Raw genomic sequence first — 23,318 nt, 5'->3', positions numbered from 1 at the left:
GATGGAAACCTTCCATGTAGGAATACTGATATATCAGGACCTCAAAACCTCAAGGTGGGATTTATTTTAAAGAGCTGCAAACATCTACAGTGAACTATTAACTAGGTGCACATGAGCTATTCTACTGGGTCTGGCTTGGGCTGAGTTAATTTTCTTCAGAGCAGCTGGTATGGTGCTGTGTTTTGGATCTGTGACTGAAACAGTGCTGGTGACACACCAGTATTTTGGCCGAGCAGTGCTTGCGCAGAGTCAAGGCTTTATTTAGAGCAGGATGGAGAGCACAGGAAGCTGGGAGGGGACACAGCCAGGAGAGCAGGGATATACCATACCATAGGACATTGTGCTTGTCAATAAAAGCTGGGGGAAAGGAGGTGGAAGGGGGGACGTTCACGGTTATAGTAACCTTTCCGCATGCTGAGGCCCTGCTTTTCAGAAAGGGGCTGAACACCTGCCTGCTGATGGGAAGCAATGGATAAACTCCTGATTTTGCTTGCATTTGTGCAGCTTTACCTCACTAAACTGCCCTTATCTCAATCCATGAGTTTTCAGCTTTTGGTCTTCTGATACTCTCCCCAGTTGGGAGGAGTGAGGGAGGGGCGGCGTGGGTGCTCGGCTGCACAGCCATTCCTTCTAGTAAATTTGGGGAGTCACTTGCTTGGCTTGTTTTGGATGAAATCAATAGCAACCTACACTCCATTGACTGCCAGTGAAATCTCTTTTGTCTATAAAGAGAGCCTAGGTTGTTGTTTCACTAGGACACAGCCTCTTACAGGAGAAACCTACATGGACTCAGATGAATCTGGCTGTCAAGCCTGCCTCAATGCTACGAGAGCCTAAGGGAAAATGTGGTTTACTCTCTATTAGACAGTAACTGCTCATGCAATCCACATTTTAAAAAATATCTGATATAGTCAAACACCATTTAAAATCCCATTGTGAGATGAGCAGCTTCATTACACACAGTGCTCTAGCAGCTGCAGCCTGCTCCGAACCACAGATGCCGCGCAGTCGCTGCCACACAAGGCCAACGCACGCAAGTTCAAAATTTTCACACAAAATTTCCTAAATGTGTGTGACAGAAAAAGGGCAACTAATGACAGTTGTAGCCTGCGTGCAAGTGGAAAAATAAGCACACCTCTAATATTAGTCTTCACTTCAGCACCAGCTAAACGCTTTTGATCAAGGCCAGGTTGGCTGAGGCTCTGAGCAACCTGTTCTGGTTGGAGATGTCCCTGCTCCTTGCAGGGGGGTTGGACTAGATGACCTTTGAAGGTCCCTTCCAATCCAAACCATTCTGTGATTCTATGATTATGTGCAAGTGGTGAATGCACCACCTGTGTCTTTGTGCCAACAGGTGAGATCATGTAATGCTGACAGGGGCTGCAACAACCCAGCTAACGGCACAAGAGCAGAAGAGTGCTCTGTCATCAGATCACAATATTTTGAAAATATTACTACTTTTCAAATTTTCTGTACGTACATGTTAAAACTGAGTCAGCACTCCACTTCCAAGGAAGACCTGAGTGAAACCCAACAAACTGCTCTGAAGCTCTGCTATCTGCCTCTAACAGATGAGTTTCTACTTCTGTATTTGTGATACTTGTAAGAGGAGTTCTATGTTTTACAGTTGTTGCTACTGTCACCACAGGAGCCTCAACATGCCCTGGTCAGATTCATGCTCCCATGTTCTTAGTCAACTGAAATCAAACATAAAGATCAAGATCTTGGAGCAGGGATAGAATCTGATCTACTCTATTCTTCTCCCCACTCTCTCCATTTATTTGCTGATGATAAATTGTCCCAATACAATCAAAGAGTTTGCTACAGTCTGTTTTCCTGCAAGTATCCAAAGCATTGCCATTAAGACCCTTATACATCAAAAAAAAGTGACGGTCACACCAGGATTAGTTTCACAAAGACTGGTAAATTCAAACTTAATCAAACCCACAGTCTGGCTTTGCCCACAAAAATCCCACCATCTATTATGTTAGAAGAATGCTTGGGGAAACAGCACGAGACATGCTCTTCTAGAGGGATGTTTGCTGAACTTAAACCAGACAGTTGTTTTGGACCTGATGCAGAAACAAAAGTACAGAATCATGCCTGAGTCCCCATGTATACAAACCCCAAGCACGGGACCTATGAATTGTGTGGCAAGAGCCTCAGCTGCAGGATCTCTATACATTTGAATTATCTTGGCCATCTTCTGCAGTAAGGCAGAGCAACTACTGGATGACAAGAGTCTTTGTTCACGTAAAGGACCTTTTCTGGCAACTGGGAGAAATTCCCTGCTCCCTCCCATTCCCTCTCCATCCAGCTCAACTGAATCATGGCTCAAATCTCCTGATAAAGGCTACCTGTGCCTGTAATAAACTAGCATGAGTGATTCAAAACCAGCAGACTCCCTCCTTGGGGTCTGACCCACTGAATGCCACTGGAGCTGTTCTCTCTCTGCCCCAGCAGCCCAGGGACGGCAAAGACAAGGGTCGCCCGTGAGGATCGTCCAAGAATCAGGGGTTCAGGGAGCAGAAGTCTCTTTAAAGGCAATGTGTGAAAGAACATGCAACTGCCTTTAGGGAGGTTTACATCTGGCACTTTTTCCATCTTGCAAAGCCGCAAAGAAAATGGTGTAGGTGGACGGCTGAAGATTGCTCTTCTCAAAGGCTTTCTCCTGAAATGGTTGCCTACGCTTTAATACTGACTAAGCTGCAAGGCTTTGCTTCTGATCTAATTAGATAATGATACTGCGATACAAAAGGAGAGGTTAATCTTGCCTGTATCTTCAATCTCCTCTCCTTGTGTACAGTTGTAAACACCCTGGAAGCATTTGGAGCCACTTCTTCCTATGTGTTCTAGTATCAGCACTTGCACAGCACGGCCACAAATGCGGTTTATTAGGGGAGCGGGAAAAAAGGAGACAGGAGAGACAATCTTTTAAAACATACTGGGCAATTCACACAAATCCTGAGGTGTATTAGTGTCAGTGTGGCTAGCAAAAAAGGCAGTGACAACAACGCAGCTCTTGCCACCCCTATCCCACTCCCCTCATCCCTGTGAAGAAAAGACCGCGGAGCACTCCCGCTCACACCTCCGAGATTGGTCAGGTGTGAGGGGTATGCAGTGTGGATCTTCTCAGAGGCTGACCACAACCAGACAATATCCTCCTCAGCCCTTTGCCTTCTCCACATCAGAGGCGCTCAGGGAAGGCAAATGCAGCCACAAGGGAACAGAGCTGCTTCTGGGAAGCACCCTCCCATCTGCGGATCTCGGGTGCTCACCCTCTCATTTGCCTTCCCTGGTGCAGTCAAGGGGCAATTCTAGCACCCAGCAAAATCAGCCAGAAGAATATCTGTACCACATTCCTGTTCTTCGCACCACTCTCTCAGTGGCTCTCGCAAACTGAAGAACACGTTCCTGGTAGTTCACATAAAACCTTGTTATTTTTCTTCTGCAACCCAAGAGATACACTCCTTCCTTCTGTCGCCAGCAAACCACTCTTCGAACAAACAGAAGTAGCACACGTTTATCTGGCACGTAAGCATACTCTCCTTTACACCCAGCAGGAAAGTGAGTTGCAACGATGCTCAGATTAATGAAAAAGGAAATTCAGATAATGATACTGGCAGTTGCAAACAGGCAAAATTGTCCAAACATGTATGAATTGGAGCCATCATTGATACACACGAAAGCTCCAACCCGTTCTTTCTTACATCTTCTAAAGAAAACAAGAACAAAGCACAAGCAACCTGATTATGAGAGAAATAACTTAGAGCAGAAAATTACTCAACTTACGGAATGCAGTGAGCCCCTATTGAAAAGCATCAGCAAAATGCTGTGTTTTATTTACACCACTGGCATTCAGGTGGATAAAACAGCTTCCATTCTACAGTCATTTCTCCTGCTATTTAAACTTGTTATGCTGTTAATCCAGTAGCAACGGACCTGAACCACTTCTAAGCAACCGATACTCTTTTGCTTTTAGTTTAAAAAAAAACCCTCAGGTTGTTACTGCTTTTCTATAATTGTATCATCTTGTCACTACAAAGGAGAAGGAATATACACCTCTGTGAAAATGTTATCTTCAAAATATTTGTTATAGTGACACAAAGACAGATTTGGTACATAAATAAATATACCAGAGTGTATGGGTGTATGTGTATATATACACATATATATATTAAAACAGAGATGACAGATATGCGTGCATATCCTCACACACATATTTACACATACCTATATAAATATATTAGATGTACCTATATATACACAGTATATTAAACATATTTATACAAAAAAAAGAAGACAATGCACATATAATATACTCACAGATTACTAAAAGGAAAATTTAGGAATCTTGGGAAGAAGCAACACGTTACTTTTTGCACTCTGAAAGGGGGGGCCTCTGATGCTCTGAGACATGCCTAGATTGGATGATGTCTGCTGGTACCTTTCCACCACCATATAAACATGCCTTGCTCTCTGTCATTTGTAATGCTGAATATCTGGACAGGAGTTGGAATCCAAGTTAGGACAAGTCTTCTTAGGTTAAAACTGTGGGTAATGGGAGGGACTGGGAAAAAGAAGGGCTTTGCTTTATGATGCTGGTAGGCAAAAGTCTCGTTTGGCCCAAACAGCATACTGGTTGACACTCAACGCTGACATTTCACATGAAATGCATTAGCTTCTCTATTTTTCAGAACACAGTTTTAGCATTAAACCATACTAACGGGTGAAAAAGTGAATTTTAGGTAGTAGGCCATACTCTTCCTCCAGCAAGCTTTATCCATGTCAGTTAATTTGTATCAGGGACGAATTTGGTCCAAAACATTCTATCCTGAGACAACACTCCTGGCAGATTGTCGATACCTATTCCTTGAACAAGCTCTATCCATTATGCCATCTCGGTGATTTCAAGGTTCGTTTGGCTCTGTACTTTTGAAATGCTATAGTACAGATGTCTGAGCTGAGTTGTAGGTTGGGTTCAAAGTTAGTTTTATTTATTGCAGAAAGTGTGCCGAATGTGTGCCCCAACTCATTTCGCTTGGGGAGTTTATTTTTACTACCTGTCAGTAAGAATCAAACACTCTGTGTTAAAATGCCACGGGCATTTTCCTGTACAGGAAAGCCTGCTTTACCTTTATTTATTTGCTTGTTTTTAAGTGTACATGGCATATTTAGAGTATATGGGATTCAGGAGAACTATTTTAATGCTTCTGTTTGGAGGATAACGCCAGAGGAGGGCCCGAAGATGATTAGAGGGCTGGAGCACCTGTCCTATCAGGACAGGCTGAGAGAGTTGGGGCTGTTCAGCCTGGAGGAGGCTCCGGGGAGACCTTATTGTGGCCTTCCAGTACCTCGAGGGGGCCTACAAGAAAGCTGGAGAGGGACTTTGGACAAAGGCCATGTAGTGAAGGGACAAGGGGTAATGGCTTTAAATTAAAAGAGGGTAGGTATAGATTAGATATAAGGAAGAAATTCTTCACTATGAGGGTGGTGAGGCACTGGCACAGGTTGCCCAGAGAAGCCCTGTCTCTGGAAGTGTTCAAAGCCAGAGTGGATGGGGCTCTGAGCAACCTGATCTAGTGGAAGGATCCCCACCCAGGGCAGAGGGGTTGGTTAGGGAACCAGGTCCCTTCTAACCCAAACCATTCCATGATTCTATGATTCTGTAGAGACTAAATATGTTAAGTGTTATTATGCATATTCTGGAGTCTCATCTCTCTTTCAGTGTCCCCAGCTGTCACACTATTACTGGACAAGACACAATCATTCTCTATGAACACCTAGTCTGACAGGAATCCCAGGGTTCATGGACATGTGACTATTCAGGTATGTATTTCTCCTTGAGGTCTATGCCATCTTTCTCTCGGACAAGAAATCAAGTATTTGTCAGTCTTCTTTAGTCAAGCTCCTCTGACTATTTTTAATATAGCAGCTCACATACACAGTCGTAACTCAGCCTTTAAGACAAGAGAACTTGATTTATTATCACCATAAATGGCAGCAACTCGATTCCTTGTTTGCAGTTACTCACAGCTTTCCTGAAACTTCCACATGTGAGGGTAAAAACACGCTGGTGTGAGTACCACTTCAACGATGACTTGCATCACAGGGAAACTTTCCAGAGACTTAAACAACAGACTGGCCAGGCACACTATTTCATTCATTTATTTTTAAATAGAAAGCTTAGAAAAATCAAATCAGCCAAGAAGGTCTAAAAATGGTCTTTGCTCAGTTACATGATAACAGGCCAGTCACACTGAGCACAGAGACCAAGTTGAGGCTCAGAGGACAAACCCTACGAACCCACCCAGTGCAAACGCAGCCTGAATCAGCCACCCTGAAGATCCTCAAAGGAAAAGGACAGGACACTGTTCCTGGAGGAAGGCCCACCAAGATGCGTCAACAGGGAAACTCTCTCCCTGGAAAGCCGTGGAAGCAAGAGGAGGCAATGGCCTGTAAGCGAATAGGACTTGCTGTGTTACGCAGGGGGAACAGAAGTTTGGGATGGTGTAAAACCAGCCATGGGGCGGCTATGGGAATTACAGAGAGTGAGAATTACTTACCATGGGACACTTAGGGGAATAGCCAAAGGCAGGGAAAGGGAGGGATCAAGGACTGAGGCGGAAGAAGCCTGAGAAAACAAATGGAAAAGGGGATTAAAGGGGCCAGGTGCATGTGAACAGGCAGCTGGTCAGTACGCCTGCCTGACCAAGCCCTGCCCCTGGTCACTGCAGCCCAACCTGTACTCCTGCTAAACACTATTCCTATATTTTCCATGTGAACGCACTCTCTACTGCAAGCCCACGTGCATGACTGCTAGCAAGTATCGCAACGGACTCACCGCTGGAGTGAGAGGCTCCAAGCCTGAGGGCTTGTAGGTCCAGGTGCCAACAACTGGAGAGACTGGAACCTGGGCCAGTGATTGGACAGAGTGTCCAAAACTCACCAGTGGAGAGATCTGCCTTCTGTGTGTGTGCAACCCACAAGCAGCCAGCAGGAAGGAACGCCAGTAAGCCACGAGTGGTGGTCAGGTTTGCACAAATGCCCTCTGCGTTGAGGTGGGTGCCGTAAAGGCACTTTTGTCCTTGTGCCGGTCCATGTGGCTGGCTGCCTGTGGTGCACACAGGGACGTGTGCGTGTGCCTACTGGGGAGATGTGCCCTGCCTCGTTACTAACTGGACCTGTAAATGCAGAACCGAGGCTGTCACGTACCAACTGGGCTGAGACAGGAGGAATCCCTTTGGGTCCTGAAGCCCCACCAGATTCGGCTATTGCGAACGGTCTTGTTTTACAAGGACCAGAATTAGAAATTCTTGCAAACTTCTTAAGAAGAGCTCATACTTCTGACTACAAAACAGATCTGGCCCAACTGGTTTTCAGAAAGGTCTCTGATCCAGCATCTGCACCCTTAGTATTTATTTACTGTCAACTTCGTGCTCTGGGGCAAACTCTGCTTCAAGTAGTTCTCCAAGACTCAGGGTCAAAACCAAAACCCAAGAGAGTAACTTTTCATGGCCAGCTGTGCACAGATGCATCCCTCCGCATTTTCCTTCTCTTTCCCACTCCCTCATTTCTCTGATGGCAGCACATGACCTTCACCTCTCCAAGGGGAGAAGAAAGAGGAAATCAATCCCAGACAGCCACCCACAGGCTTCAGCTTTATAAGCCTCAAACAGTTATTTTAGACAGTCGGGCCTCAGTATTCATATTCAATAAGTTGGCTAAAGTTTGGAGCTTTTTGGCCCAGAAAAAATAACTGCCCTTTCTCTAATAGTAAATATTTACCTTCAATCCCCTTCCTTTCAATTGTGGACTCATTTACCAATTCTAGCCCTGTCATGCTGGTGCTATTAGAGTGTTTAATTTCCAAAGCACTTGAGGTAATAACTGCATCACTGTAAAAATTATACTAGCCATGCTCTGTTGGTGCAGCCTAATCCACTTGACTGCTTCCACAAGCACAAAAGAGATGCAACAGGGCAGAATTCAATTCCATTGCTCAGTATCAGATATTTTTTTTTTCCTTCAAATTTCCTATTAATTAGGCATTATCATTTAATCTGAAATTTGTTTCTTCTTTTGTCTGGCATAAAAGCCTACCCTCTGAAGATCAGCGAGAGACAAGAGTAGAGGTCTCACTTTCATTTACCCAAGAATCTGACCACTGCATGTTCTGTCTTCTCCTCTCTCCTGTAGCAGATGTACTGCAATTATAAACAACATTTGTTATTATTCTAAGCATGCAAAGCAGGAAGAAATATGATTCTCACACAAAAGATGTAGGCTGTAGATACTAGATGAGAGGCAGATGGTAAATTATCTTGAAAAGCCAAGGTCTCTGCCATTTATTTTTCTTTGGAACAGATGCATAACGAAAAACGAGCAAAACTAAGCGGTTAACTCAGTTCAACTATTATGTAATTCCACGTACTTCTTTCTGATAAGAATTTGGACAGCTTCATCCCTATCCTCTCTGAAGAGAATTAAGTCTTCAGAGCGCATCTGTTTCTTCCATTGAAATCAGTAAAGTCTAAATGAACTGTAAATGAGAATATAAGCCTAACAGCCACAAGAAAGTCCAATCGGGAAACACAGTTACAAAGGTTCCTGCAGTGTGACTCAAGAGATACTGCAGCATGTGTCTCCAGCCACATCATTTCCTAGACGGAATTATTTTGTCCTCATTCCAGAGACACTCACACAGCACTAGTCCTTCTGTATTTTATACTACCTCTTACACTCTCTACCAAATACTCTAAAATCATCTTTTCTAAGAGACAAAGTATCCACAGGTGAAACCAAACTCGAAAGTCTGCACTAAAGCACATAATTCAAATATCTGAATCATCATCAATGGGATATTTCAACAGGTCTCCTGACAATTATTTCAGGAAGAAATGAAATATATTGGAACATTTACTGGTAGGAAGCTATTGAGATTCAGTTACTGAAAACAACCAAAATGTCTTGCTCTTCTATGTATGCACTGTGACGCTTTTCCATGCTACTTAACGTGTTGTTTGGGGGCTGAACAAGTTAAAGAATTGGTTGAAGAGGGCAGTAATTCTTCCATACATATGTTATTATACTGTAACTTCTTTTCATGTATTTGAAAGTTGGCGAAAAAGTGACTGCATTTGGAAGGATTTGGGAGACTCGCAGTCTTTCCATTTCCTAATTAACGTAGCCTTTGAGATCAAGAAGATGCCTGCTGCAGCTTGGTACTGGGTTGATGAGGAAGACTCTGCCAGTCCTAGGCACCAAAGCTGTGCTGATAAATTACCTTCACACTAGAGAACTAAAGTTTCCACATAGTACAGTCTAAGTAAGGGCTGGCGGTTTTGCTGTCCTCCGTACTAACGGTGTTAAAAAACCCCAACAACCTAGCTTCTAGGTTCAAAGCCAGTACAGCAGCCAGGCAACCCACTAACATGTGCAAAAGCCTCTGATAAAAGATTTGGTAATATAAACTGCATGTGATGTCTTTTGGAAGCAACACCTTAAAAAAAAAAAAGGGATGTTTTGTCATCTTACATGGATGTCATGGGCAAGTTTCAACAAAGGTCTTTTATTAAGAAGTTCTTAAATAAATGACAACAAAGTAGATGTCTGGTTCTCAAATAAATGAGAAAGCAGATAAAGCAACAGGAAACAAAAGAGTAGGAGTCAGTGGTCAATCCATGAAGGAAGCTTACCTCCGACTCTCAGGGAATCTGTATCGGGCTAGGTACTGTTCACTTTACTCCTGAATGGTTTGAAAAAGGAGGCAAATAGTGAGATGACAGCATGAACACCTAAAGTCTGCTTAGGTTCAGAATGCAAGTGAATTATTTTACAAAATAAAAAAAATCCATCAAGAGCTAGTAAACACAAAGATACTACACCTGGTTCAGGAAATCTCTCAGTTGCCAGCTGTGAGAACCCAGGAAAATATTACTACACGCCTGCCTGCTCTTGAACTCTTTGCCAAGCATTCAGCCCTGCCGGCTGTCAAGATAAGGGATGCCGGGCCACATAGACCTTCTCTGAATTCATATAATGGTAAGCTGATCTAAACTCCCAGCTTCTTTTTGTCAGTCTTATGTTAGACATATATCGCTACCTACCTCAAGAGTCTGCAAGCCACAGAGGTTCTGGCATAAGCCACAGTCTTTTTTGCTAATGCATCTAGGTTTTGCACAAAGGACTTCCATCTCGAGACTGAACACTCACCCTTCAGTTTGCAATGCTTCATTTTAAATCCAAATCACTTCCTCCCCATGTGCTAAACTACCATGCATATTTTGCTGGGATTCTCCTTGCATTTTGTTTGGAGTAAGTCTTGCGATGTGAATTTTCACAGGAAGACCAAACGCTGTTTTCTAATAGTGGACAGAGGTAGCCATCAGTTTATTGAGTACAGTTACGAATTATAATGCAACTGGGTATACCCAGTCAGGGTCTGCCACATTTGGAGTAGTATCATGTTCCCTGAACTCTGTCTTCCCAGCCAGTTTACCTACAAGAACAATGGTACAGGGAAGTGTAAAGCAATTCATTTATTAGAGAATGCACAGCTGAACTCTGAGATCTTAAATCCCCGGAGAACAAGAGCTGCCTTAGTAAGCAAGTAAGTTTAGACCCCATCGGCTTCCAAAAGCCACTTTCTAAACTGGCATGTAAATATACAAGGAAAAGTGGACTCTAACAGCATTTTTCCTCTTGAGCTAGCTTCTCTTCTTGGTTGCTTTTGCGATCTCTCTTCCCTTTTACTGAGGTTGTGGAGAACTCTGACCAACTATCTCATGGCTGAAGCCGTCAACTGCAAAACAGCTTTTGCTTCACCTTTCTTCAGACCTCAGATGCATCTTCAGACTATGGACCAAATTCCGCTTTGAAATGTGAAAAAACGTACACGCATTATGATGGTGCATGCTGTCTCTACCTCCTCAACACCTCAAGCAAGACATGACACGTGTATGGGCAGAGGACAGCAAAGCATTTCATCAAATCCCACTCAGTGTACAGAAAGCTGTAGTGGAGGGCTGTCAGGGTGAGTTACAGCCAGCCCCCAACACACGCTTACTGTGAGATGGAAACAGCGGAGACCGTAGCTCAAGCTCCCGACAACTCATCATCACCACTTCCCTAGCATACGCACTCTGAAATGTTTTAATTGGTAACTCCCCAAAACTTCCTTCCTTGGCTGCAAGCTTTCAGAACAGCAACTAAAAACATTCACTGTATTAAAACACTAGCTAGAATGAAAAACAGTCAGGTCATTGTAATGTTTAGTTTTAATAAACAATACAGCAAAGAGAAAGAAGAAAAATGTTTTCTACTCACACAAAGACTCAGTGACCAAAACTCACTGAGTCAGACTCAGACATGTTTCCAAAAAAAGCTCCAGGTACAAAAAAAAAAAAAGCCCAGAACAACAGAACAATAACAACCGGTTCAACATGGAGGAAAATAAGTAATGCTGAATAAGGTCATACTCAGCAGGGAAACAGTAGAAGGATCAGACAAAGGGGCTGACCAAGGTTTGTCCCCAATAACCTCTGTTTTACACAACCCATGCCAGAGGATGCTAGGAAGAGTTATAGATCACTTAAAACACTGTGAACTATTCCGGTAACAGCGACTACTCAGTACATTTTTACCATCTTGAGACAGCTTAAGCAGTAGGAGAAAAACTGCATGGATTTTATCAAGGCTGAAACATGCATTTAGAAATCCTCTGCTAAAAAGCGTGTTTCATTTTCATTAATTTCCCTAACATGTTAAGCGAATGAAAAAGAATCCCCAAAATATTTGCTTAAACAGCTTTTTAGAGGTATCACAGTTCGTTTCAACCAGCTTAACTTGTTTACTCTTTCTAACCTATGGATCTTAATTTGCATACATCCTGCTCTCCGAGATGAAAACACGCTCCTAGACAAAGCAGGCAAAAACGGACGAAAACAATACAACCCATCTGTCGGCAAAAGGCAGAGGGGAGAAAAAAAAAAAAAAAAAAAGAAAAACCCACCACAAACCCACACCCTTTCCCCAGAAAGCGGGTTTCGCTCTTCACTGTTCCGCATCCTCTCCTCCCATCTTAGCAACAGCGCCTGGAGCAGCCAACCAGGGCCCGGGCGGCGGGCGAGAGCATCACCGGCGGGTTACTGCCGTGCATCGCCCGCCAGTAACCGCGGCGGGCCAGCCCCACAGCCCGCATGCGGCACCTCTGCCGCAGTGCACCTGCTGGGGATGAGGACAGGCTTTTTCCGACGCCGCCAGCAAGGATTAGCCAACAATTTAGGGCAAATCCTACCCCCCCCCCCGATCCCTTCCCCCCTTCCCTTTTTCATTTGGGTCTTCAGATATCTCCAGGGGGAAGGCATGTGAAATCTTTTAAATGAAGTGACGGAAAGGACGCAGCAAAAAAAAAAAAAAAAGCCCAACTGCATAAAAAGAAACAGGTCTGTCCAAGCACTAGCAGAACTAATCCGTAACGGAGCATCAAAGCAAATCAGCAAAACCCAGCCTGTTTAAATCTCTGCTGACGATTTGACAGGGGGTTAAGTTTCCATCTTACACAGAGATCAGAATTAACATAACATACAGACCTCCTCGCTGAAATGGAGGTAGCTAGCCGCTCTGATGACACTGTCTCGGACCGTGACACCCACTTTTCTCAATTCACAAATACCAAGCGACCTGCCTAAGGCTCCGTATTTCCCCATCGGCCACAACGGAGCCATCCAGAATAAGCACGATCCTTCACTCCCGCTGTTTAGCGTGCTGAAACTCAAAGCTATGGAGCAACAACCTTGTGAGAAAAGACAGCACCTCTCTGGCTGACTGTTTCCAGCAGGTCTGAGCCGTCAGAACAAACATAAAATAACAGAAATACCATGTTTTCTGCTGAGCACAAATTTCTGTATTGCTACTAAACCGCTCTACAAAAATAGCCCGCTCCGTTTTGACCGGCTGGAGCCCATTCCCTCAGAGGTTACTAAAGATCAAATCCTACCAGAACTTACACTTGAACGCAGTGCAAATGAGTCATTATGGTCCTAAAAATAACAGCGGAGAAATTTCCAACTAAAACGTTGTCTAATTAACCATGAATACTAACAAGTCAGGGAGGGGGAGAGGGAAGTAATCCCTGAGTTGTTGTGGAGTTTTGAAAGCCGACTGATCACCACTTTCTTCCTGGATGCACTCAAGTTATGCAGGAACAATATTTCCATTTCCATCTTACATTATAACAAAACCACTGAGAAACAAAAGGACAAATGTCCTTTGCTGGGTACACAGAATGTATATATCTTTTCAAAGTAAAGCTCAATGAATTTAACCAAGACAGAAGTCTCCAAAGTACTTTTTGTGCCCTCTTCATACTTGGGATTATCCATAATTTTACCCCCAATCCACTCATTCTACTCAGATAATTTTATGGTGCTTTTAACGAAACCAACAGAAATGTAAGGCACTAACTTCTCTCCAAAACACTCTTGCAAACAGTTTTCAGGCAGTTCTGGAATTAAAACCTACACGTCTATAATTTTTCTATAAACTGGTAAAACCAACATGTTTCTGCGGTTTGCATTTCAAGCTGCAATTTAAACAGACAGTTCAGAAGCCAAGATAAGATCCACTTTCAGATCTCTTTCTCAGCCCTTAGATAAATGGCTCTGTGACAGGATCCTGAAATTCTGGCCATAGTTTCTTCTGAAGCTCTGTGGATCTCTTCCTTTTCCTCATTCAAGAAGCCCACACCGGATCTAGTGGAGGACTCTCCTCTTTTTTTGTCCCCTCCAAGCCAGCTGGCTCCCTTGTCCTAAAAGAAAGGAGAAGGCATTCTAGGCCTAAGCGGCCCTGTTATTTCTTTGTGTCCTGAAGTTTCCTCTTTCTGGCTTTGCCAGTTCATTTTACTCTTACAACACACTGTCTCTGCTCCAGCAGTCCTGCAGCTCTCTTATGTGAATCTGGAACCTCACCTCGCTGACCCGCAGGAGACCCCTGGCATGTGCTTGAACAAAGCTTGGATTCAAAGATTGAGACACATTTTTGGTTCTGGAAGATCCTTACCTTCACAAGATCTGGATTAAGTCATGTATCAATGGCTTTCCTTCAAAACTGAAGAAACAGTTGATTCTACCAGTAGACTAATTCCCTAAAAGCTTTATGGGGAAAATGCCAAAGTCATCTAGGACCTTCTGAAACTTTTACTTCTCTAACCTTTTCCAAATTCCCATATTGGTAAGAACTCCTACTGAACAGAATGGGTCAGATACAGCTGCTGTGATCAAGGACTCACCTGCCAGATTCTTTCCCTGTTAGTAACACCAACTTCAAAAGGAATTACATTGGGAATGAATCAGGTCCAGAGTCATACCAATCTTTGCTATGAATTTGATAAAATCTCATCAAAATGAGCAGAACAGCATTTATCATAGAAATATGAGAATGAAAATGCCCTTCCTTATTTTTAAAGAGAAAATGAGAGTCAGAAGATAAATTTGGCATTTTAAGGCTGAGACACAAATAAACGAAAAATTCTAATTGGAAGTCTACGATGGCTTATTTAGCTGCTTTGTTGTTGTCAAGCAATGCAAATTCACATTTCTTTGTGCTTTTATGAAAAAGTAAACGATGTTACATACTGTGCATTTCATTGTCTGAACAATACAGCTAAGTACCAAACACAATGCCAGCATTACTAACTATTCCTCCTTTTGTTAATTTAGAGCCTAACCTTAACATAATTTTGCAATACCATTTTTAATGAAGGGAGTATTTTTTTTTGTTGTTGCTCTTTAACTGAATTTCTCTCTAACATGCTGGCACAATTTGTCTTCGCAAGGAAACTAGACTTCTCCCTTTGTGATCCGACACTCATGAAAGCCTTTAACTAATTCATTACAGTCATGGAGAAAGATGTAGAAATAGCAGAATTTCTTTCCAAGCTCTGTTTCAGAACAGAGACACCATTAATTTAAAAGGCATATTTTCATAACAGCATCCTTTATCACTTATTGCCATGACCAGCACCCAAGAACAATGTGAACTGAGAGATATCTCCCTTTTTTTTTTTCAGCTTGTGCTTGCAATTTTACTGTTTTTAAAAAATCAGTTGCATTTCCTACACTGGATTTGCACCTTCAGAAATGTGTTTTCTCCTAGTCTTCTCACAAAAAAAAAGTGCATTTTAAAACTTCATATCATGGCAATGACAGAGATGCCTTTTAGCACAGGGAACCCACCAGGAGCGTAGAGTTTAAACATCTGCCAGTGTTTCATGGCGCAATATTGCCCTTTTGTTGAGCAGAGACTGACTAAAACCCATTGCAAAGTCCCAGTTTCCCACTGCAGGAGAAACCAGTTAGAGGTGTTCACAATAGTTTTACATGTAATGAATTAATCTACAAGCCCACTGGTTTTAAATAGAAAGATCCCCAATTGCACACCAACAATTCTATTGCAGAACAACTAAAACAATTCAAGGAATCTGACAGTTTGGTCCTTACCTTCATTTGAGACAACTTAGACAATTCTGTTTTCTATTTCTCTAACGGAAAAACTTTTCTATTTAAACCAATACGTTGGGTCAGTCCCTTGAGGAAGGAACGTGGCTGGGAGGAAAGGTTGTTTATAGAAGGTTCCTATAATCTGGCTAGCAACACAGTGAATCATAGAAGTGTTGCTTGGAAGGGACCTCCAGAGGTTGCCTAGTCCAGCCTGCTGCTCAAAGCAAGAAGATCATCAACACAAGATCAGGTCAGCTGGGGCTGACCAGCCAAAGCCTTTACATCCCCTGGCACAGAGAAAGCACCTTGTCTCTGGGTGACCTGTATCCCAGTGCTGCACCAACCTCCCGGTGAACAGCTGTTTCCTAACGTCCACCATAAGCCACCCAAACTGCAGTATGTGGCCATTGGCTCTTGTATAGCAGCTGGCACTACTGACAAGAGTTTGGCTCCATTGCCTGTAGAAGTGCCCTCTAGGTAGTTGTACTTCAGAATCAGACAATCCCTCAGCTTCCCTTCTCTAGACCAAACAAGCCTAGCTTCCTCAGCCTCTCTTCATAGGTCCCCTGACCAATTCTTCACCCCTGACGGACCCTTTCCAGCTTCCCAATATCTCTGTCGATCTGGAGGGTCCCAAAGTGGATATTCCACTTGGGCACTCACCAATGTCGAGAAGACAAAGATAACAACTTGCCTCTGTCTGGCCATGTTCTCCAAAGGCAGCTCATTATGTGGTTTACCTTGCAGTGAGAGTACACTTCAGCTCATATTCAGATTGGCATTGACTGTAAGCCTCTTCTAGAGACTGTAAGTCTCTTCTAGATCTAGCAGAAAGAGAGCCAAGATCTGCTGGCAGACAGCAATGCCTCACAGCCACTCAGAGGTTGTCCTTAGTGGTCCGAGGGAAGACATATGGTGAAAGACCAGGTGAGGAGGGGAGAACATGAACTCCTCCTCACAGACAGCCAGAAAAGTTTAATCTCCCCTTTCAAATCTAAGTGTGGTGACACAGTCACAGCCACGTCCTAGAGTTAAATACCACAACTGGTACTTTTTAGCAGCAGGACATTCTGTCAGGACGTGCAATTTTGCTCAAGCCAAGTCATTCAGGCGTGTCAGCAAATGTGGGCAGATGTTCTCAGTCTAGAATCTCTCCATCATTTTTGGCCAATAAGAAAGAGATCCAGAAAAAAACCTCAAGTTTTTAAATCTTACATCAGACACTTTGACATAGTTCCACTTCTTGGGGGAAAAGAAAACTTCAACATTTGAGTTTGTTCTGATAAGACAAAAACTAATGTTGAATCTATGAAAGTTGCTGCTGAACCAAGTCGTTCTCCTACAGACAATATGGCTACATGCAATTTTAATAAAGAAATAAAAGAAGGCAGGTTTGTGCATATACAGTTTTGCTGTTGAAAAACCCATGAAAGCCTCAAGTTTCCACGTCCTTCAACAAACGAATAACTACGCACAGGCTGCTCACATACAGTAGCACTTCCATGGCCACAGATCCTGTGTTTTTCATACCACACGTTTTCAGACTATTAAAGTCATGGTGTTGTGATAATGACACAATTTCCAGACAGCAGCAATTTACTTTGTGAAACCATTTCAAGTGGAACCTTTAAGCCAGTAGATTTACAGATTCAGAGCAAGTCCAGGTATGAAGTATGGCTCAGGTGCGTGGCGCATTGGCAGAGGCTTATCTCTCAAAAAGAACTAAAGCACACAACCAGACCAATTGACATTACTGAGAGAGAATTCCTCAAGGAAGAGCGATTATGTCATTTAGTACACAAAATTTTCCATAAGATTTCAGTATTTTCTCTTGGGCCTACTTCTTTTCGCCAGCAGGAATTTACTGCACACTCTAGTTCTCCTTTCAGAGATGACTAGTCACACATACAAAACCAAAAAACTCTCTAGGAAACACACGGCTACACAAAGCAGATGAAGGTACAAAAAGAACGCATGCAAAGCAGATGAAAAAGGACAGAGTCACCTTACACTCACCTTTCAGAACTGGAATAGACCAAGAGCATATGAAGAAGAGGACTGAATATGCCCTCCTTAATCTCGTCAGTAAATCAGCACCAAGACGAATTGTCTCAGAGCCAGCTATAGATGGAACTGGATTGTGAGAGGAAACTTCCTTGAGATGCATTCAACAGCTGAATCATTTTGGTGTGCCCTGTGTCGGGGCCCGTGAACCCTTTGCCGTGTATTACTAGCAAAGCAGCTAGCAAAAGAGCATCCTGGTCCTCGACTAAAACTCAGGATTCAGTCCTAGCAATAGTCAGTGATGCTACCAGTTAAAAGAAATAGTAAGCTTAGAGAGACCCATTGTAGAACACCAAGAGACATGCATGGGCTGACATTCCTAAAGCTCACAGCATTTACTGCCAAACATAGTGTTTCAAGAGAATAATTTTTATCCTGGTTTCAAATGCCTTCTCAAATTCCGAGATGCTTGCTGTTCTGAAAGAGTACTGAAAAAAATAACCATTTTGCAAACCAGCCAATCGCAGAAGTAAAAAAAGCATCCTCTTTCCCCCCACCCCCATCTCTAAACTACTGCATGCTCTACCCACCCTCAACGATAAATTGTAGACATGCAAGATCACAGGACAGATATTTGGCAGCACAGCAATACTATCTTTACGTAAGACACTTTCAAATTGGGAGGCAAAAATAAGCAGTTGTTTGAACGACTGTATCTAGAGTTTCTTTGAGTACAAGGGGTCATACACCCCACTGCATTAGGCTTTGGGAAAGTTCCCCGGTAACAGCTGTGGGCAGTGGGTACATCCAGAAGCCAAGCAAAAAGCAGTTCTGAAAACAGGCTCCCTTTACTCACTTTGCTTCCACAACAGATTCCACCTATCACAACCACCCAGATGGTCAATAACCCTTGTATGTTAGCCAAAACATGTACATTTTCCTCACCTTTCTTCCTCCACCATGGCCCTTCTTGGACAGAGTATGACAGTTCTTTAAACTCAATATTCACAGCTGGTCTGCGGGGTAGGTAGGAGAAACGATGAGCTTCTGTCAAAGTATTGTCCACCTTTTTTAAATGTCCATTCATCAGTCGGATGTCTTGGTTATCTGGGCCGTTCGAGACAACTTCATCCACCGAAACACACACTGACTTGGGCTCGGCCATGGTACAAGCAGAATTGCTGCCGTTCTAGAGGGAAAAAGTTGAAGAAAGGACAAAGATCAGAGAGTTTTGTTTAGGAATGCATTTCAAAACCTTCTGCATTAAAAGAATTATTATTTAAATAACACAAGAATCCAGCACAGTAATGCGCTGAAAGGTGAGAGGAAAAAAAATAAAACAATCTTTTGTTTGTTCTGCCAGAGTCTTGACAGAGGAGGTGAAAGAGCTCTTGCACTTGCAGCACACAAAGGGCAGCTCCTTTAGCATCAGTTTCCTCTCAAAGCCTATAGACACAGCACATTTTTATCTTCAGAACAGAGTAGCTCTTGCACCAGATTAATAGATCATTTCTAAGTACAGTCCCCATTGTATTTGGTTTCTCATGCACTCAAAGAATTTGGTTCTAGTTACTCTGATCACAGGGCTGGTATTGGGACAGAGCTGAAGGGGGAAGGGAGCTAGCCGAAAAATTATTTCTGCAGACATTTCAAAAGACAACCACTCATGAAGCCTAAGAGCTCTCATTCCTTCAGATCAGAATATACTTCTGTAAATGTGAAATTGCACAAGTCATACTTCTGTGAATTTTCAAATGTACTATTTTGTGCCTTATTTTCTCCTGCATTGACAGTTCTGGGGACTGCAGCCTGAAATTGTACAACTTCTTTCCTAGAGGTTTGTTAGGAAACAGTGTTTCCCATCCAAAATCCATGCACGCTTTCCTTGCTTGACAGTGATCCCTAACAGAAATCTACTGAGCTACATAAACATATTAAAGCCTGCTCTGGTACTTGCACCCCTGACACTGTAAGGCCAATGCTCTATGCTTACAGTCATGCCTCTTACTATGCTTTTCCCACTGTAGCACTCTGGGCTATTCCACTTGGCATTTTTTTGGACTGAATATCTTTCCTCCCCTCTCCTGACCATGACAATGGTCTGCTACCTGCCTTTCTCTTCTTTTTTATTACGCACATGAAATCTGAACTTTTTCTACTCCTTTTCCCTGCATGGGCACCTTGCACCAATATCAACAGGATGAGTACAAACCCAGAAGTAAAACAATCATGAATTTTCTTCAGCCAAATAGAATTTTGAACAGTTCAGAGGCTGTTCATTGTCATCTGTTGTTGGGAGTATGTCATAAGCAGGGCCCACCATCTGCACAGCTGTCTATTAGAAAATTTAGTATTTTTAATGCAGATCTGTACTGGAAGAGACCTCTTTAACTGGCTTATGTGCTAGGCTTTCCATGCTGTTACATCTGTCCAACAACCTACATGTCCCCAAAGGTATCTCTTGGAAAGCATACGAACTGCACTGCTTTTCAAGGCACCAGTGTTGAACGCTCCCAAATAAAGTGCTGTAGGTCATGCCACCGTCTCCTTCAACTTGTCCCCCTCCAATGCAACTAACAACTCACATCGCCTCCTTTTCACTGCACCATTTTCATCCTCTCTGTCATGGTCAGTGGTCTTCCCATTCACATTATAAAAGCAGTGCTGCTCAGATCAGTCACTTGCCATGAACACTAATGAAAAATATTAAAAAAACAGTCCCACATAACCACGATAGAGTGAGCGGCTTCAGGTTCTTCAAGCACAAGCCCCAGGTTTTGGATGTAAGAATCAGCTCCGCTTACCACGTTTTCTCAAGAAAGTGATTTTAATCGTGCTCTCAACTTACTCAAGAGGTCGGGTATCCAGTAACGCTTACTCCCAATTTCTTAAACAGTTGACTGTAATGGCATGTAATTTGAACGTAATGAGTGCAATGCAAAACATCTTAGAACTGAACCATGAAAGGAGGGGAACCTCCCTCTTCCCTAAAAAATACGAGAAGTTTAATTAACGATTTTCTTTCCTGCACGTTTCCAAGGCTTACTTTGGCACTCACAAGCTGTTTGGTTCAGAAGAACTAACTGAGCACCTTCACACCTCAGAGGAAACATCCAAAAACTGTGACTCCATGGGCAGGTCACCTTGAGTATTGAGGGGATGGTGGGAGCTTCTCCAGTTTAGACCAATCCAAACAGAAACACCCTTTGGACAAGCTGCTCGTCTCTGCCAACTTAAACCATTTGGGAGTACAAAGCCGGAGACTTTTGGCCCTGGGACATCAAACACGCCGTTTCACTCACCCACGAGACCGAAATGCCTCTTTTCAGCAGAAGAGGAAAGGGTCCTGCCAGCCCTCGGTCACAGCCCCCCCTCACTTCCCCAGCGACCACCTGCTGTAGGCGAGGGTCCCCCCGAGGGCCCGGGCTGGCGGATAAACGGCTCCCAGCCGCGGGATCGCCCCCGCTCGCCAAGAGATGGGCAACTCCGGTGGCTCCCACAGCCGCAGAGGCACCCCAGCCCCTCCTCAATAAGAGCCAAGTCCCCTTCGTGTATCCGCCGGCAGCAACCGACCGCTCCTCTCTCCGCCGGCCGTTTCCGACAAGCCCTGCCTCTCCCACCGCCCTCCATTTCACGCCCCCCACCTCAGACAGGACGAGCCTCCGGTCCCAAAGCCGGCGCGCACGCCCGAGTTGCTCTCGCACAGGTTTATTTCCCACTGAGTTTCACTTCGCCCGTGAGAAGCCGGGTCCCTCTCTCCCTCCCCGGCGCCCACTGGGCACGGCAGCGAGCGAACGAACGCCCGCCCGCTTCCCGCAGCGGGACGGCCACGGAGGTTCCGCCCGCTCCCTGCCCAGCCGCCTCCCGCCCACCTTGCCGCTCGCCCCGGGCCTCAGGCAAAAGCTCCGGACCCTCCGCAAAGCCGCGGCGGAGGCGGCGGGGCGCAGGGAGCATGCTCGGAGCAGCCGCTAATTCCCCCCCCCCCCCCCCCGAACCCCCCCCCGGCCTCAGCTCCGGCACAGAGGTAACCAGCGGTCAAACCCCGCCATGCGCCGCCGACGCCGGGCTGCCCCGCACCGGACACCCCGCGGCGGGACACAGCCCCTGGCCCACCGCCTAGCCCCGGTTTTCCCTCAAGGAGGGCGGGAAGGCGCCCCGCCGACCCCTTGCTCCATCCCTCCCACTCAGCCCCACACCTCGCCCGCCCTCCACACGGCGCGGCCCCGCGGAAGGAGGGCAGGGTGCGCCTTACCAAAGCGGTGCCCAGGGAGAAAGCCGCCATCAGACATGCCATGTGCCCCGCTGCCCGCCCGGCTGCTGGCGGCGGCTCCCGCTCCGCCGGCGCCGCGCCGAACCCTCGAGTGCCGCCTCCCCGCCCAGACCGGCTGCAGGAGGGAGGGAGGGAGGGAGGGAGGGAGCGGCCTCCCGCCGCGATGGGGCCGCCTCCGCCCCGGCCCGCCCCCGTGAGCCCCGCCGCGGGGCTAGGGGGAGCCGGCGGGATGGGGTCGGGGGCGGGGGGAGCCCCTCCGGCGTGGGCGTCGTCCCCCCCCACTGAGAGCACCAGGCCGTGGGTTTCCCTTTGCCGAAACACGCGGCAGGCACTTTTCCGGGGGACCGGGCGCTGAGGACGGCTGGCCCGTCGCAGAGGAGGGCTGCCGGGCATCGCCTCCGTGCTCCTGACCGGCACGGCTCACGGCCTGGCTTCCTCACCTGCGTCTGGTGTGGAGGCGGCATGGCCTTCCCCGAGGAAACCGGGAGTCGAGTCGTCGTCCGGTCGCGCCTCGTGCCATCCTGCCCTGGGCGAGGAGGGAATGGCTCTTCCGGCCCTGGGCCTTGCACGCCGTCCATTTGTAAGCTGAGCAAGAGTGGTTCGGAAATGGAGAGAAACAAAGGTTGTCACTGAGGTTCCATCTTTGTTCTTTTTCTTCTCAAATCGAAGGCCTGCATTTCAGTGAAGCCCTGCGTAGATGGGGCTTGTCTGTGAAGTGCGAGGGGTGGTGCTCCCGTGCCATTAGGGTTGTGTTGGTGCTGCTGACTTGAATCTAGATCCGTGACTGGGTTTTGAGTTGGATTCATCAGCCCTGCTACCTGGTGGCCAAAAGCTCTGCCCAAGCAGTTCACCGAGCAGACAGATGCTGGAAGACCCACGGACCATCTGAATCATAGAATCATAGAATCACATGGTTGGATGGGACCTATAAGATCATCCAGTCCAACCGTCTTCCCACTACCATTGCTGCCACAGCTACTAAACCATATCCTGTAGCTTCTCATCAAGCCGCCTCTTGAACACTGCCAGGGACGGAGACTCCACCACCTCCCTGGGCAGGCCGTTCCAGTGCCTTACCACTCTTTGAGAGAAAAAGTTTTTCCTCAAGTCCAATCTAAACCTCCTCTGGTACAACTTGTGGCCATTTCCTCGGGTCCTGCTTGTTGCCTGGAAGAAGAGGCCAAACCCCTGTTCATCACAACCTGCCTTCAGGAAGCTATAGAGTGCAATGAGGTCTCCCCTGAGCCTCCTCTTCTTCAGACTAAACAATCCCAACTCTCTCAGCCGCTCCTCATAAGACTTGTGCTCCAGACCCCTCACCAGCTTTGTTGCCCTTCTCTGGACACGTTCCAGGGCTTCAATGTCTTTCTTGTAGTGAGGGGCCCAAAACTGAACACAGTACTCGAGGTGCGGCCTCACCAGTGCCGAATACAGGGGGATGATTACCTCCCTGCTCCTGCTGGCCACACTATTTCTAATGCAGGCCAGGATGCCATTGGCCCTCTTGGCCACCTGGGCACACTGTCAGCTCATGTTCAGCTGAG

The 23,318-nt window shown here is 45.5% G+C and overlaps 1 protein-coding gene across 1 annotated transcript in view; it reads right to left on the bottom strand.

The window, feature by feature from the left end:
* ABCG1 (ATP binding cassette subfamily G member 1) overlaps positions 1–21,871 on the bottom strand; it is a 58,789-nt gene extending 36,918 nt beyond the window's left edge. The window contains exons 1-2 of the mRNA XM_086765775.1: positions 21,757–21,871; positions 18,450–18,693 (exon numbers count right to left, since the gene is read on the bottom strand). Of these exons, the coding sequence (XP_086621901.1) occupies positions 18,450–18,693; positions 21,757–21,798 (286 nt within the window). The 5' untranslated portion in view covers positions 21,799–21,871. The remainder of the gene's footprint in view (positions 1–18,449; positions 18,694–21,756) is intronic.
* Positions 21,872–23,318: the final 1,447 nt, after the last annotated feature.

This window comes from Chlamydotis macqueenii, chromosome 1 (genome assembly GCF_036417535.1).
Source record: "Chlamydotis macqueenii isolate bChlMac1 chromosome 1, bChlMac1.mat, whole genome shotgun sequence".
NCBI classification, from domain to species: domain Eukaryota; kingdom Metazoa; phylum Chordata; class Aves; order Otidiformes; family Otididae; genus Chlamydotis; species Chlamydotis macqueenii.
The sequence above is the reverse complement of the archived record's forward strand: the minus strand, read 5'-3'. Positions and strand labels throughout refer to the sequence as shown.